The 18,294-nt window shown below is 38.5% G+C and overlaps 1 protein-coding gene across 6 annotated transcripts in view; it reads right to left on the bottom strand.

Moving 5' to 3' along the window:
* Window positions 1–6,035: 6,035 nt before the first annotated feature.
* The window catches only part of IL15 (interleukin 15), a 94,425-nt gene continuing 82,166 nt past the window's right edge, over window positions 6,036–18,294 (bottom strand). For all 6 annotated transcript variants that reach the window (XM_070769068.1, XM_070769071.1, XM_019977976.2 and 3 more), the window contains exons 5-7: window positions 13,662–13,706; window positions 11,561–11,698; window positions 6,036–8,117 (exon numbers count right to left, since the gene is read on the bottom strand). In XM_070769068.1, the coding sequence (XP_070625169.1) occupies window positions 8,007–8,117; window positions 11,561–11,698; window positions 13,662–13,706 (294 nt within the window). In that variant the 3' untranslated portion in view covers window positions 6,036–8,006. The remainder of the gene's footprint in view (window positions 8,118–11,560; window positions 11,699–13,661; window positions 13,707–18,294) is intronic.

Genomic DNA, 18,294 nt, shown 5'->3' on the forward strand with positions numbered 1-18,294 from the left:
CTATTTGCCATGAAGTGATTGGACTAGACGCCATGATCTTAGTTTTTTGAATGCTGAATTTTAAGCCAGCTTTTTCACTCTCCTCTTTCACCCTCACCAAGAGGGTCTTTAGTCCCTCTTCACTTTCTACAATTAGATTGTTATTATCTGCATATCTGAGGTTGTTGATATTTCTTACAATCTTTTTTTAAATTTTAAATTAATTTTTTAATTGAAGGATAATTGCTTTACAGAATTGTTTTGTTTGCCAAATATCACCATGAATCAACCATATCAGTCTCCTAGCAATCTTTATTCCAGCTTGTGATTCATCCAACCCAGAATTTTGCATTATGTACACTGCAAATAAGTTACATAAGCAGAGTGACAATACATAGCCTTGACATAGTCCCTTCCCAATTTTGAACCAGTTTGTCATTCCATGTCTAGTTCTAACAGTTGCTTCTTGACCAGCATACAGATTTCTCAGAATGCAGGTACGGTGGTCTTGTATTCCCATCTCTTTAGGAATCTTCCACAGTTGGTTGTGATCCACACAGTGAAAGGTTTTACCATGGTCAATAAAGCAGATTTTTTTTTTTTTCTGGAATTCCCTTGTTTTTTCTATGATCAAACTGATGTTGGCAATTTCCTCTGCCTTTTCTAAATCCAAGTTGTACATCTAGAAGTTCTCAGTCCATGTACTGCTGAAGCCTAGCTTGAGGGATTTTGAGTATTACCTTGCAAGGATGTGAAATGAGTGTAATTGTAAGGTAGTTTGAACATTCTTTGGCAGTGCTCTTCTTTGAGATTGGAATGAAAACACCTTTTTCAGTCCTCAGGCCGTTGCTAAGATTTCCAAATTTGCTGGCATTTTAGAATTTTTAATAGTTCAACTGGAATTCCATCACCTTCACTATGTTGTAAAGAACAATATTGCATAGGAACCTGGAATGTTAGGTCCATGAATCAAGGTAAATTGGACATGGTCAAGCAGGAAGTGGCAAGAGTGAACATCGACATTTTAGGTATCAGTGAACTCAAATGGACGGGAATGGGCAAATTTAATTCAGATGACTGTATATCTATATATCTACTACTATGGGGAAGAATGACTTAGAAGAAATGGAGTAGCCCTTCTAGTCAATAAAAGATTCTGAAATGCAGTTCTTGGGTGCAGTCTCAAAAATGACAGAATGATAGACTGTGAAAAAAAATCAGTAGTATTCTGCACACTAACAACAGATTTTCTGAAAAATAAAGAAATCAATCTCATTCACAATAGATGCAAAATACTTAGTAATGTTCAACTGAAGAGGTGAAAGTACTCTGTAAACTATATGACACTGCTGAAAGAAACTGAAGAAGAAACAAATTCATGGAAAGGTATCCTATATTCAGGAACTAGAAGAATATTTTTAAAATAGCAATACTACCAAAAGCTATCTATAGACTCAATACAATCCCTCTCAAGATTCCAATGGCCTTTGTTGTTAATACAAATAGAAAAAGCACTCCAAAAATTTATATGGAATCACAGAATTTCCCAAATAGTCAAAGAAATTCAGAGAAAGAAAAACAAAGCAGAAGGCATCACACTTCCTGATTTCAAGTTGTCCTATAAAACAATAGCCATCAAAATAAAAGAATACTGGTTTCCTTTGTTGTGCAGAAGCTTGTAAGTTTAATTAGGTCCCATTTGTTTATTTTTGCTTTTATTTCCAATATTCTGGGAGGTGGGTCATAGAGGATCCTGCTGTGATGTATGTCGGAGAGTGTTTTGCCTATGTTCTCCTCTAGGAGTTGTATAGTTTCTGGTCTTATGCTTAGATCTTTAATCCATTTTGAGTTTATTTTTGTGTATGGTGTTAGAAAGTGTTATAGTTTCATTCTTTTACAAGTGGTTGACCAGTTTTCCCAGCACCACTTGTTAAAGAGATTGCAAGGTGAAAAGACAGCCTTCAGAATGGGAGAAAATGATAGCAAACGAAGCAACTGACAAACAACTAATCTCAAAAATATACAAGAAACTCCTACATCTCAACTCCAGAAAAATAAATGACCCAATCAAAAAATGGGCCAAAGAACTAAATAGACATTTCTCCAAAGAAGACATACAGATGGCTAACAAACACATGAAAAGATGCTCAACATCACTTATTATCAGAGGAATGCAAATCAAAACCACTATGAGGTACCTTTTCACGCCAGTCAGAATGGCTGCGATCCAAAAGTCTACAAGCAATAAATGCTGGAGAGGGTGTGGAGAAAAGGGAACCCTCTTACACTGTTGGTGGGAATGCAAACTAGTACGGCCACTATGGAGAACAGTGTGGAGATTCCTTAAAAAACTGGAAATAGAACTGCCTTATGACCCAGCAATCCCACTGCTGGGCATACACACCGAGGAAACCAGAATTAAAAGAGACACATGTACCCCAATGTTCATCGCAGCACTGTTTATAATAGCCAGGACATGGAAGCAACCTAGATGTCCATCAGCAGATGGATGGATAAGAAAGCTGTGGTACATATACACAATGGAGTATTAGTCAGCCATTAAAAAGAATACATTTGAATCAGTTCTAATGAGGTGGATGAAACTGGAGCCTATTTTACAGAGTGAAGTAAGCCAGGAAGAAAACACCAATACAATATACTAATGCATATATATGGAATTTAGAAAGATGGTAACAATAACCCTTTATATGAGACAGCAAAAGAGACACTGATGTATAGAACAGTCTTTTGGACCCTGTGGGAGAGGGAGAGGGAGAGGGTGGGATGATTTGGGAGAATGGCATTGAAATATGTATAATACCATATATGAAACGAGTTGCCAGTCCAGGTTCGATGCACGATACTGGATGCTTGGGGCTGGTGCACTGGGACGACCCAGAGGGATGGTACGGGGAGGGAGGAGGGAGGAGTGTTCAGGATGGGGAACACGTGTATACCTGTGGTGGATTCATGTTGATATATGGCAAAAAACAATACCATATTGTAAAGTTAAAAAATAAAATTAAAAAAAAATTTTTTTAAAAGAGAGAAAAAAATAAAAAATAAAAGAATACTGGGATAAAAACAATAGGCCAAAGAAACAGAATTGAGAACCCAGAAATAAAACCAGGCATATATAGTCAACTAATATTTGATAAGGGAGCCAAGAATACTCAATGGAGAAAAGAAGGTCTTTTCAGTAAATGGTGTTGGGATAGCTGGATATTCACATGTAAAAGAACAAAACTGGACCCCTATCTTAACACCACTCACAAAAATGAAATAGAATGAATTTAAAACTTCTATGTAAGATATGAAATAATAAAACTTTCAGAAGGAAACATATGAACATAAGCTACTTTACACGGGTTCTGGTAATGATTCTTTGGATATGACACCTAATGGGTGAGCAACTAAAAAATAAAAAAAAGTTGGGACTATGTCAAAGTAAAAAGCATCTGCACACCAAAAGAAACTATCAACAAACTGAAAAAGTGACCTATAGAATTGGGGAAAATATTTGCAAACTATATATTTGATAGAGGCTTCATATCCAAAATACATAAAGAACTCATCCAACTCAATAAAAAACAAACACAATTATAGATGGGAAAAGGACCTGAATAAACATTTCTCCAAAGAAAATGTACAAAACCAACAGAGATATTGTACAAAACCAACAGAGATGCTCAAATCACTAACCATCAGGGACACCAATTAAAACCATAAGAAATTATATCCACATCTATAGGAATGATTTCTATAAAAAGACAACAAATATCAAGTGCTGGCAAGGATGTAGAGAAAAGGGAAACCTATGCATTGTTAGTGGGATTCTAAGCTGGTGCAACCCCTATGGAGAAAAGTATGGAGGTTTCTCAAAACGTTAGAAATAGAAGAACTGCCATATGATCCAGCAATTCTACTTCTAGAAACACATCCAAAGGAAACAAAAAGACTAACTTGAAAATATATATGTGCCCCTATGTTCATACTAGCATTATTTACAATAACCGAGATACGGAAACGACCTAAGATGTGGATGAAGAGAGAGAAAGAGAGAGAGCGAGGAATATTATTTAGCCATAAAAATGAGGAAATTCCACCATTTGTGACAACATGAGTAGAACCTGAAGACATTATGCTTAGTGAAATAAGTCACACAGGGAAAGACAAATACTGTATAATCTCACTTATTTGTGAAACCTTAAAGCAAAACAAACAAACAAAAAGAGCGAGAGAGAGATCAGACTCATGGTTACCAGAGGCAGAGTGCAAGGACGGGAAATAGGAGGAAAGTGGTCAAAAGATACAAACGTCCGGTCACAAGATGAATAATTACTAGGGATGTAATGGACAATATAATTATAATAGCTGACATTGCTGTATGTTATACAGGAGAGTTGTTGAGAGTAAATCCTGTAAGTTTTCATCTCAAGGAGAAAAGTTTTTCCCTGTTTTTTCCTTTCTTTTCTCTTTATTGTATCTATAGGAGAAGGTTATGTCAGCTAAACCTATCATGTTAATCATTTTACAATATATGTAAATCAAAATTCATGATTGAACTTCTATAGTGATGTATGCCAATTTATTTCTCAATAAAACTGTTAAAAAAAAAAACACACAAACAAAAACCTTCCAGGTGATTTTGATGTCACCGGGTACACTTCAAAAATACTTCCCTAGGTAATATATTTATATTAAAGTAGCTAACAATTGCAATTACCTTTTTGATAGTCATATCAAACTGTCAACTTACACCGAGTTATTAGTGCATAAAAACCCTAAAATCTTTTTTGCTGACTCCAGCTGCATCCTCCTTATTCTTTACTCCTGCCGTTCATTATTGTGGCCCAAGTACAGAACTCTTTGTATATCCTTATTCATTTTCATCTTGTTACACTGGCACTCCCTTCTAGCCTGAGGGAACTGTAAATCTTCATTGCATATTCCACAGATTTGATAAACACATACCTTCTATCTTTATCCAAGTCACAGACCAAAATGTACCACAAGACCCAAAATAAAAATCTTAAAACCTGTATGGAGACACAAAAGACCCAAAATAAAAAGGTGGAGGCGTGATCATGGCTCTGTTTTACAAATGCCATCATTCCATCTAGAATAGTTTCATCTCAGAGAAATATACGATCATGTTTTAGACACTTCTACGGAGACTCAACTAAAAACAGAATTCCTATAATGTATTGGGTTTAATACCCAGCTTCCCTGGTAGCTCAGAGGTTAAAGCATCTGCCTCTAATGCAGGAGACCTGATTCAATGCCTGGGTGAGGAAGATCCTCTGGAGAAGGAAATGGCAACCCACTTCAGTACTCTTGCCTGGAGAATCCCATGGACGGAGGTGTCTGGTGGGCTATAGTCCACGGGGTCGAAAAGAGTGGGACACGACTGAGCGACTTCACTTTCAACTTTCTTTCTTTCAATTGGGTTTAATGAACATGGTAAAATTTTAACATATTAAATAATTTGATCTTTAATGAATATCCAAACATCTGTATTTAAACTTTTAAAATGTCTGCTTAATACCTTTGATACAATAAATAAAACAATTTTCCTGTCCAAAAAAAATTCCTTTTCAGATGAAACTAAAAAAAAAAAAAAAAAAAGAGCCACAAGCTCAATGGCTGCCAAATATTATTTGTCTGGATTGAGGTCAAGGGACAGACTAAGAGCCAATACATGACTCTTTGAAGGTCAAATGGAATACAGATTTCTCCAAAACTATCTTGAAAGAAAATATTAAGCATACATTGACTGAAAGAATGAGATACATGAGCAGGGATGGGGCACTGGACTACTAAAGAATGATTCAATAGAGAAATGGTTTGCACTATGACATGAAAATAAATCAAATTCTTGAGATAAATTCCTACTCTTTGATCTCTCAGTAAAGTCTGCCAGAAGTGAACTAGGGGCAAGACATCCGTGATGCGATGAGCATATTTCATTTCAGTCAGTTCAGCTTCAAGAGAGTTTGAAAATTTTAGACAGTATACTAAAAATAATAGAAACAATTATTTCATGCCACATCATGTTAGCTCTCATCAGCAGCTTTTTATTATACAAACATGACAAAAACAATGTAGGAAAGTAAAATACTTGTACATGAGGGAAGAATGAAATATAAACATTGTTGCAACCATTAGCTTTGATACACAATTTCACCTATCAGTAAAGGTTTATTGTAGACACAGGAAAGGTTTATTATAGATGGACTGGTGCATATTCCATGCCAGGCACTTGCAAACTCTCTCTCATAATAAGAGCTTTACTGGTGGCTCAGTGGTAAAGCGGAGAAGGCAATGGCACCCCACTCCAGTACTCCTGCCTGGAAAATCCCATGGACAGAGGAGCCTGGTAGGCTGCAGTCTATGGGGTCGCTAAGAGTCGGACATGACTGAGTGAATTCACTTTCACTTTTCACTTTCATGCATTGGAGAAGGAAATGGCAACCCACTCCAGTGTTCTTGCCTGGAGAATCCCAGGGACGGGGGAGTCTGGTGGGCTGCCGTCTATGGGGTCCCACAGAGTCAGACACGACTGAAGCAACTTAGCAGCAGCAGCAGTGGTAAAGAATCCACCTGCAGTGCAGCAGATGCAGGTTCAACCCCTGGGTCAGGAAGATCCCCTAGAGAAGGAATTGGCAGCCCACTCCAGTATTCTTGCCAGGAAAATCCCCTGGACAGAGGAAACTGGCAGGCTACAGTCTGTTGTTGTTCAGTCGCTAAGTCATGTCTCTGACTCTTTGCAACCCCATGAATTGCAGCATGCTAGGCTTCCTTGTCCATCACCATCTCCTGAAGTTTGCTCAAATTCATGTCCATTTAGTTGGTGATGCTATCTGACCATCTCGTCCTCTGCTGCCCTCTTCTTCTCTTGCCTTCAATCCTTCCCAGCATCAAGGTCTTTTCCAATGAGTTAGCTCTTTGCATCAGGTGGCCAAAGTATTGGAGCTTCAGCTTCAGCATCAGTCCTTCCAATGAATATTCAGGGTTCATTTCCTGTAGGATTAACTGGTTTGATATCCTTGCTGTTACAAGCACTCTCAAGAGTTTTCTCTATCACAACAGTTTGAAAGCATCAATTCTTTGCCAATTAGACTTCTTTATGGTCCAACTCTCACATCCATACATGACTACTGGAAAAACCATAGCTTTGACTCTATGGACCTTTGTTGGCAAAGTAATGTCTCTGCTTTTTAATACACTGTCTAGGTTTGTCATAGTTTTTCTTCCAAGGAGCAAGCGTCTTCTAATTTCATGGCTGCAGTCACTGTCTGGAGTGATTTTGGAGTCCAAGAATATAAAATCTGTCACTACTTATACTTTTTCCCCTTCTATTTACCATGAAGTGATGGGACTGGATGCCATGTTCTAGGGCTAAAGACTATGGGGTCACAAAATGCTGGACATGACTTTGTGACTAAACAACAACAATAGCAAGAAGAAGGGCTTTATATATCAATAATGAAATGATTGGTTTCTACCTAGTTCCTCCTTTCTTGTTGGTAGTCAATTCTCCTTCCAAGTGCCACAGCTGAAGAAGAAGTAAATGAAGGTTGGTAGTCAATTTCCAATTGGTTGGGGCATCCTCTATGTCTATAGCCATAGTATCAAGTGGTACAGATTGTTTAATAATTTGACTCTCACCCTTGAACCAAACACCCTCTGTTTTCTTATAAGATGTAAAATATCAGTGCAATTTCAAAGGATAAAATATGTACATAATTTTATTCAACATTTTACATTATGCTACAGATATGTACAATTTCAATAATAAATTAAAAATAAATGAACAAAATAAGTCCTTCCTTGGCAGACAACGTGGTCTCGGTGACATGTTTTGACTTTTATCTTTATGAATCCATCCCAACCAAGATCCTGAGCATCGTCTTGCCAGGAGAATTTCTTTTGGCAGCACATTTGAAATGCTGAGTGCTTTGTTGCCTCTAAGCCGCGGAAAGATGTTTGTTAATAATAGAAATGCGGAAAAGGATCAGCTGCAATCAAGAAGTGTTGATGAACATTTGCACAATATGTACAAAACTCTTCAAAAATTCTTTGATACTTTTTTCCTCCAGTTCCTCACATTCTTTGCATCCCAATTCTGTTTTATTCTGCAAATAAAAAGAAAGGATTAGATTGGAAAATCTAAAATATGCCTTTCCTGTGAATATCATATCCTTTGAACCACATGGTGAGGTGTCCAGACATAAAATACTTGGCAGATTAATTACCATATTAGGAAGAATTAAGGCAAAAGAGAACTGGAGAGATTTGATAAGGACTGATTTTTTCCTAGAGTGAATTAAGGACAGTGAAAAATATAATTGAAAAAGAAAAAAGATCTACTGAACCACAAACGTCTTGCTTAGAGGCCTTCAGTAGTTTCTGGTCATCTACCGCAGCATGAAGTCCCTGGCCCCCTGCATGGCATGCCGCCTCTCCTTGAGCTGTTCCTTACCTATTTCTTTCACTTTTTCCACGGCTCAAAGATTCAGCCCTAGGAACACTGGCCTCATGCCTTTTGGTCCCATACATACATGAACCTATTAGGTGTTTCGCTGTCTGCTTTTCTCTCTTCCTTCCACACTTCTATTTTAGCTACAACCACTCACACTTAAGATCACTCAGGTGCTGTCTCCACTGGGAAGGCTTTTCTGAACTCGGGAACTCCCGAGGCTGGACTAAACATCCCATCTCTTCATTCTAAGAACTCCGTATTTAGGCTCGCTCTCATATCACATCATGTGTTAGGCTGATATTAAGGAGCTTTATGCTTCTCAGACCACTGTTTGCTCTAGGCTCTTCCAGGAAGTCAAGGCTATGTATTGTTGCTTCGCAAATGGTCTGGCACATGATATTCGCCCAATTATTATTGGCTAATTTGAACTATTTTGATGAATACCATAAATTATTGTACTGTAAACACAGTTTCTACAAGTGTAGCAATCTACAAAATGAACTTTCCAGGGATCATCTGAACTGTGAAAGCTGTTTCAGGAAAAATCAAAATGAGATTTTTCCATCCATTAGGCATTTAAAATTCAAATTCACCAACGTTTATCAAGCACATACCCTCTGCCAGGTGCTGTCATATTCCATATAATGCTGTCCTATTTGATTCTGAAAGTAATCATGTCAGATAGGAAGGCAGAGATAGTAAATGACTCATTTAGTTGATATAATCAGTGAAATTCTCCACGTCCAGGTCTTCTGACTGTGCATTCAGGCCACACTCTGTCATGATGAGGGGGACTATAAAAATGCACATTAAAGAGTTCCCCATTGACATTTGCTATGAATTATCTGTTGCATGGCCCAGCATTTCCACCAATAACAGAGAGATAACATATCACAAGAGTATTTTAAACATTAATATATTCATTTCAGAAATAGATGAGAATCCTAGTACATGTCAAGCATTGTTCTAGGAGTTGGGATACAGCACTAAAAACAAACAGCAAAAAAATGGAAACAAACACCTGCCCCTCTGAAGCTGAAATTCTACGGAAAAATCAGACAATATCCAGCAAGCAAAATATATAGTATTTAAGATGGTGGGACATATAGAGAAGTGGGTAAGGCATGTTGAGGTAGGGACGGGATTGCAGTTGTGAAGAAGTGACATTGCTATGAGATGGTGACATTGAAATAAAGACCTAAAGTAGCTTGATACTTTAGGGAAAATCAACGGTGTCCAGCCACACTAGCTCAGGGTCTCTGCTCTTTCAGTTGCCTCTGACTGAACATACTTCCCCATGGCATCCTTGAAGCTCATTCTCTCTCATGTTTTTGCCAATTGTCAGTTATGTAAGCAAATCTTCTCTAGAGCCTCAGTCCCCTTCAGTTCAGTTCAGTCGCTCAGTCATGTCTGACTCTTTGCGACCCCATGAATCGCAGCATGCCAGGCCTCCCTGTCCATCACCAACTCCCGGAGTTCACCCAAACCCACATCCATCGAGTCGGTGATGCCATCCAGCCATCTCATCCTCTGTCATCCCCTTCTCCTCCTGCCCCCAATCCCTCCCAGCATCAGAGTCTTTTCCAATGAGTCAACTCTTCGCATGAGGTGGCCAAAGTACTGGAGTTTCAGCTTTAGCATCATTCCTTCCAAAGGAATCCCAGGGCTGATCTCCTTCAGAATGGACTGGTTGGATCTCCTTGCAGTCCAAGGGACTCTCAAGAGTCTTCTCCAACACTACAGTTGAAAAGCATCAATTCTTCGGTGCTCAGCCTTCTTCACAGTCCAACTCTCACATCCATACATGACCACAGGAAAAGCCACAGCCTTGACTAGATGAAACTTTGTTGGCAAAGTAATGTCTTTGCTTTTGAATATGCTACCTAGGTTGATCATAACTTTCCCCTGACCCGCCTCTTTTGTGGCCACTACAGTTATTAATAAACACTTGACCTACTATTTATTTGCTTATTGATTACTACGTGTTTCCTCCTTCTGTAAGAGCAGGAAGAGTATGTTTGTTTTAACTTCTGCTATCTTGAGGGCCTACAATGGGTCCCAAAGCGTATTTGTTAAGTGAACAAATTATGATGATGGCTTTGTTTGTTTATGAAACTTCTTCAGTCCACTTTCCTTTGGCCACTAGTGTTTTGCCATACAATCCATGATCGTCTGTACTTCAGGGCCTTGCAGAGCTGATGCTCCAGCCTAGCATAGGGGTCCCTGGCATTTGCTCTCCAGGAGCCCTATACTGCTCTTGCTACCTAGGAGTATACCTTATACTCCAAGTATTCAGATTTTTATTATTATCTTTCTGCAACATTTATCCTTTGAGTAGATAAGAAGGTAGACTCTGGAGAGAAATTGCTCGGGGATTCCTGGCTCCTCGTTTTATTAACTGCATGAATTGGAGAAAGAGATGCAAGCTCCCAGAGCCCCAATTTCTTAAACCTCAAATAGAAACAATGATAACCATATCTCACAGATTGACTGCAGGAATTCAACGAGTTACCATCTGACCCTGGAAGAACAGTATCTGGCACAGAGTAATAACCCAAATATTACTCTATGGGTGCTCAACAATTGGGCATCAGACATGAAGAATCTTCCCTGTTGGCTCAGACATAAAGAATCTGCCTGCATGCAGGACATCCAGGTTTGATCCCTGGGTTGGGAAGATCCCCTGGAGAAGGAAATGGCAATCCACTCCAGTATTCTTGCCTGCAGAACTCCATGGACAGAGGAGCCTGGTGGGTTGTAGTCCACAGGGTTGCAAACAGTTGTACAGGACAGAGTGACTAACACACACACGTGGACACACACGTGGACACACACACACACACACAGCCCTGTGTGCACTGAGGCACACTGTGGAGCTGTAGGAAATGTGTGTTGAATGAATAAATCAATAAAACGCTTAGGATTGTATGCACAGGAGTGATGGTGCAGCTTCTGGCAGCCATTCTGCTGGAATTAACTCCTTTTCCCAAGTGCTCCCTCCAAGGGTCTCCTTGTCCATTCCCATCCAGCTAATGATTTCCCCCAGTCAATCCAAGAGCATCTGATGCAACTCTGGACAACTACTGGATAACTCACCTCAATAGAAGATAAATTGCTGTTTGCTAGCATGGTAAGATTTTCTATTATTTCATAAATGGTGGCATTTTTGGACTCGTGTAAAATAACTCGTAACTCCAGGAGAAAGCACTGCATCGCTGTTACTTTGCAATTGGGCTAAAACAGAATTACAAAGAATCATTTTTGAAAACAATTATTTTCCCATTATTTCAGTTTCACACAGATGCAATTCTGATTTTGTAAAAAGTCAATCCAACTATTTTATAAAAAAACACAATACTCCTAAGACGTTTTACATAGGAAACAGCTTCACTTATTTTTCTCTTTTGGCTTTGCAATCAAAACCAAAACAAACTGAGAACAAAAAACAGTCAGGAAAGATGGGGATGCTGTGCTGAAGAAAGAACATAAAACTAGAAAATGTAGAAATAATACACCACTTTTCCCCACTAAGCACATTTCCTCTGTCTAAAGGGGTGATAATATTGACCTGGAACTCTCAAAACATGAATATAGATGGTGCATATGGAAGAATTTTTTAGAATCAGACTGCATTGTTAACATTTTAAATATTGGTAGCTGCTAATCATCCTATTCTTGCAAGTTCCAGTGGCACACATGATTCCAAGAAATTTCTTAGAAAAATCAAAGCAGGAGTATGGCCTATGTACAGGCTGGCCAAATCAGAAAGGTACTTTTCAGGTCCCATAAAAATACATTTCCCAAGATGATTACTTTAACAAAAACCTAAACTTCAAACCGAAGTATTTAACCAGCGTGTGGGGGATTTGATAGAGACTGTCTGATTTCTTGTTCTCAATGCCATGCGTAGTGCCTGGAGCTCTGCAGGCACTTGGCAAGTGCTTACTGAATGAATGAAGGAGGGAAGGAAGGAAGGAAGGAAGGAAAGGACACAGCCACCTAGCTGGCCCTGGAAATACTCCTTATCCTCCCACAGCCGCTGCTCTGGATTGAAAGGGTAAATACTGTCAGCATGTCAATAAAATAAATAACAACTAAAATATAAATAATAAAACTGAGGTTCAGAAGTATTTAGTGTCTTCCAAGGCAACAAAGCTAGAAAGTGGCTGAGTCAGGGTTTAAATCTAAATTTCGGTCTCAGCTTCTTGCGAGCTACAACCCCAGGAGCAGCAAGGTTATCTTCTTACAAAAACAGCAATCTCAGGATTCTGAGTGTTGGCGGTTAATTGACTGCTTTCTACTTTGAAGAAAATGCAAAGAAAAATGGAAAACATGTTGAAGCCAAAAAAGGAGACTATTCTAGTGCAGCAGTACTATATCCAAGTGATTGATAGATACCTGTTTCCCCTCCCCACCTAATTTCTGGCTGTGGCTTCTTTCTAATGCTTAAGAAGTCTCGGTAGGGTAAACCTTCTATTTCGGAGAAGTTCTAATTAAGGAATAATAGAAGACTCACTGTTGTGAATACACACAACACAGAGTTTGTTTTCCATGAAGAGAAGATGTCAGGGATTTGTGTCTTGGTTTTAGTAACCAATTAAGAGAGAATGGACCAGCAACTCAACAGAAATTCTATATGCCTTAAGCAATGTCAGCATATTAATGAAGCGATTTAAGATCATTTTTGAATTCTGATAGATTTTATGGGTTGTGTTAGTTTCTTTTCTCACATAAAGAATAACCAATCAGAATCCTTTTCTGACAACTGTAGTGATTCAGGCAAAATGTAGAACAGGAATATACTTAAACAATTTGTAAAAAATATGATTAAAAGTGATAGCACTGGATAAAATTGATATGTTGGATATTGTTAAATTGACTAACTTGATTCTTGAATCAATTGCATTGTGTTTTACTTGCATCATAGAAATATGTACTATGTTTTGTTTGACATTGATAGAAAAAGGCTTTTTTATGTCTTGATTTGACAAGGATGCTACAATGTAAATAGTATCTATGTAGCTCTTTCTCCCTACCGTGCTATAATTTCAACAATTGCATATAAAATTCACTGATCATATGAACATCCGAACATTAGATTTTAAAACTATACATGTTTCAGTAAATTTATAAAAATATATTTCCAAGCCTTTGAACATTGGAAAAGACAGCAATGTTGAAAACAAAATATACTCACATGAGCATCACTTTCAGTATATAAAGTGGCATCCATATGTATAGACTGAAAAGAAACAGAAGCAATATGAGAAACTATTCCCTGCTTTAGATATAATGGGAACAACCTACTGAAAACATTAAATTAAACTTTCTAAATTAAAGTCTTTATTTTGAGATAATTTTATTCATGTGAAGTTATAAGAAAAATACAGCAAGATCCTGTGTGCCCCTTCACTACTTCCCCCAGTGACAATGTCGTGCATCAGCAGTTCACTGCAGTCGCTCAGTCACGTCCGACTCTTTGCGACCCCATGGACTGCAGCACGCCAGGCCTCCCTGTCCATCACCAACTCCCAGAGCTTACTCAAACTCATGTCCATCAAGTCAGTGATGCCATCTAACCATCTCATCCTCTGTCGTCCCCTTCTCCTCCCACCTTCAATCTTTCCCAGCATCAGGTCTTTTTAAATGAGTCAGTTCTTCACATCAGGTGGCCAAAGTATTGGAGTTCCAGCTTCAACATCAGTCCTTACAATGAAAATTCAGGTCTAATTTCCTTTAGGATGGACTGGTTGGATCTCCTTGCAGTCCAAGGGACTCTCAAGAGACTTGTCCAACACCACAGTTCAAAAGCATCAATTCTTTAGTGCTCAGTTTTCTTTATAGTCCAATTCTCACATCCATACGTGACTATTGGAAAAACCATACTTTGACTAGATGGATTTTGTTGGCAAAGTAATGTCTCTGCTTTTTAATATGCTGTCTAGGTTGGTCATAGTTTTTATTCCAAGGAGCAACCGTCTTTTGATTCCATGACTGCAGTCACCATCTGCAGTGATTTTGGAGCCCCCCAAAATAGTGTCTGTCACTGTTTCCCTAATTTTCCCACCTATTTGCCATGAAGTGATGGGACCAGATGCCATGATCTTAGTTTTCTGAACTTCGATTTTTAAGCCAACTTTTTCACTCTCCTCTTTTACTTTCATCAAGAGGCTCTTCAGTTCTTCGCTTTCTGCCATAAGGGTGGTGTCATCTGCATATCTGAGGTTATTGATATTTCTCCCGGCAATCTTGACTCCAGCCTGTGCTTCATCCAGCCCAGAATTTCACACGATGTACTCTAGATATAAATTAAATAAGCAGGGTGACAATATACAGCCTTGACATACTCCTTTCCCAATTTGGAACCAGTCTGTTGTTTCTTGCCCAGTTCTAACTGGTGCTTTAAGCCTGCATACAGATTTCTCAGGAGGCAGGTCAGGTGGTCTGGTATTCCCATCTCTTTCAGAATTTCCCATAGTTTGTTGTGATCCACACAGTCAAAGGCTTTGGCGTAGTCAATAAAGCAGAAGTAGATGTTTTTCTGGAACTCTAGTGCTTCTTCAATCATCCAATAGATGTTGGCAATTTGATCGCTAGTTCCTCTGCCTTTTCTAAATCCAGCTTGAACTTCTGGAAGTTCACAGTACACATACTGCTGAAGCCTGGCTTGGAGAATTTTGAGCATTGCTTTGCTAGCATGTGAGATGAGTACAATTGTGAAGTAGTTTGAGCATTCTTTGGCATTGCCTTTCTTTGGGATTAGAATGAAAACTGACCTTTTTCAGTCCTGTGACCACTGCTGAGTTTTCCAAATTTGCTGGCATATTGAGTGTAGCATTTTCACAGCATCATCTTTTAGGATTTGGAATAGCTCAACTGGAATTCCATCACCTCCACTAGCTTTGTTTCTAGTGATGCTTCCTAAGGCCCACTTGATTTCACATTCCCGGATGTCTGGCTCTAGGTGAGTGATCACACCATTGTGATTATCTGGGTCATGAAGATCTTTTTTGTATAGTTCTTCTGTATATTCTTGCCCCCTCTTCTTAATATCTTCTGCTTCTGCTAGGTCCAGATCATTTCTGTCCTTTATTGTGCTCATCTCTGCATAAAATGTTCCCTTGGTATCCTAATTTTCTTGAAGAGATCTCTAGTCTTTCCCATTCTATTGTTTTCCTCTATTTCTTTTCAATGACCACTGAGGAAGGCTTTCTTATCTCTCCTTGTTATTCTTTGGAACTCTGCATTCAGATGCTTCTATCTTTCCTTTTCTCCTTTGCCTTTACCTTCTCTTCCTTTCTCAGCTATTTGTAAGACCTCTTCAGACAACCATTTTGCTTTTTGCATTTCTTTTTCTTGGGGATGGTCTTGATCCCTGTCTCCTGTACAATGTCATGAACCTCATTCCATAGTTCATCAGGCACTCTATCTATCAGATCTAGGCCCTTAAATCTATTTCTCACTTCCACTGTAAAATTGTAAGGGATTTGATTTAGGTCATACCTGAATGGTCTAGTGGTTTCCCCTACTTTCTTCAATTTGAGTCTGAATTTGGCAATAAGGAGTTCATGATCTTAGCCACAGTCACCTCCTGGTCTTGCTTTTGCTGACTGTATAGAGCTTCTCCATCTTTGGCTGTAAAGAATATAATCAATCTGATTTTGATATTGACCATATGTAGATGTCCATGTGTAGTCTTGTGTTCTTGGAAGAGGGTGTTTGCTATGACCAGTGCATTCTCTTGGCAAAACTCTGTTAGCCTCTGACCTGCTTCATTTTGTATTCTAAGGCCAAATTGCCTGTTACCCCAGGAATCTGTTGACTTCCTACTTTTGCATTTCAGTCCCCTATAAAGAAAAGGACATCTTTTTTGAGTGTTAGCTCTAGAAGGTCTTGTAGGTCTTCATAGAACTGTTCAACTTCAGCTTCTTCAGCATTACTGGTGGGGGTATAGACTTGGATTACTATGATACTGAATGGTTTGCCTTGGAAATGAACAGAGATCATTCTGTCGTTTTTGAGATTGCATCCAAGCACTGCATTTCAGACTCTTTTGTTGACTATGATGGCTACTCCATTTCTTCTAAGGGATTCTTGCCCATAGTAGTAGGTATAATGGTCATCTGAGTTAAATTCACCCATTCCCATCCATTTTAGTCCATTGGTTCCTAAAATATAGATGTTCTCTCTTGCCATCTCCTTGTTTGACCACTTCCAATTTGCCTTGATTCATGGACCTAACATTTCAGGTTCCTGTGCAATACTGTTCTTTACTAAAGCATCAGACTTTACTTCCATCACCAGTCACATTCACAACTGGGTGCTGTTTTCTCTTTGGATCCATCTCTTCATTCTTTCTGGAGTTATTTCTCCACTGATTTCCAGTAGCTAATTGGGAACCTACTGACCTGGGGAATTCATCTTTCAGTGTACTATCTTTTTGCCTTTTTGTACCATTCATGGGGTTCTCAAAGCAAGAATAGTGAAGTGGTTTGCCATTTCCTTTTCCTGTAGACCACATTTTGCCCTGCATAACATGGCACAATATCGTAATGAGGAGATTGGCATGGATACAGTCTACCCACTTTGTTCAGATTTCACCAGTTTTTGTGTGTATGTGTATAGTTCTTTACAATTTTATCAGATGTGTAAATTCATGTAACCACTACCATATTTAAGATACAGAACAATCCATTACCATAGGAAAGATTCCGTTACTCTTTTATAGCTAAAATCACCTTTCTCCCAAAACATTCATATTCCGCCCACCATCCTTCTATATACCGTCAACCATTTCTCTGCTCTTCATTCCTATGATATCATTTCAAGAATATTATATAAATGGAATCATACAGTAGGTAACCTTTTGAAACTGGCTTATTGAAAAAGTTAATAGACTTTATTTTTTAAGCAGTTGTAGGTTTGCAGGACATGACCAGAAAAGTTCCCATATGGCCCCAGGCCCCTTCCCAAGTTCCCCCTATTATTAATACCTTATATTAGGATGGTACATCTATTACACCTGGTGATTCAATATTGATACATTTTCAGCTAAAGTCCAGAGATTACATAGGGTTCACTGTTGGTATTGTACACCTATAGTTATTGAAAATGTGTAATGACATGCATTGATCATTATTGTTACATACAAACTAGTTCCACTGCCCTAAAAATCACCTGTTCTCCAGTCTCTCATCTGTCCCTTTTTCCTAACCACTGGTAATCATTGATGATTTTATCGTATCCAACCTTTTCCAGAATGTCACATAGGTGGAATCATACACAGTATATGGCCTATTTTGATTGGCTTCTTACACTTAGCAAATGGGTTTTAGGGATCCTCTTTACCTTTTCATGGCTAAGTGGCTCATTTCTTTTTATCTACTGAGTAACGTTGCATGTATGGATGAACTACAGTTTGTTTACCCCATTCACTATTTTTACACAGTTGTGTGTGGATCTCCACTGAAACCAGCTGATCTGGAGATTCTATTTGGGGAGCTTGTATATGGTGAATTCAAAGTATTTAGTAGTTATAGGAGAGTTCACATTATCTATTTCATCTTGGCTACATTTCGATAGGTTGTGGTTTGTGAGAAAATTGTCCATTTCCTCTAAATTATCAAATTTATGAGAATCAAGTTGCTCATGGTTTTTCTTTGGTATCCTTTTAATGTTTGTAGGTTCTGTAGTAAGACCCCAGTTTCAGTCCTGATACTAATGGTATCTATAATCTCTTATCTTTGTCAGGATTTCTAAAGGTTTATCAATTTTATTGATTTTTTCCACAAGTAATGAGCTTTATATTTAGTTGATTTTTCTCTATTGCT

The sequence above is a fragment of the Bos indicus genome, chromosome 17, assembly GCF_029378745.1.
Source record: "Bos indicus isolate NIAB-ARS_2022 breed Sahiwal x Tharparkar chromosome 17, NIAB-ARS_B.indTharparkar_mat_pri_1.0, whole genome shotgun sequence".
NCBI lineage: Eukaryota > Metazoa > Chordata > Mammalia > Artiodactyla > Bovidae > Bos > Bos indicus.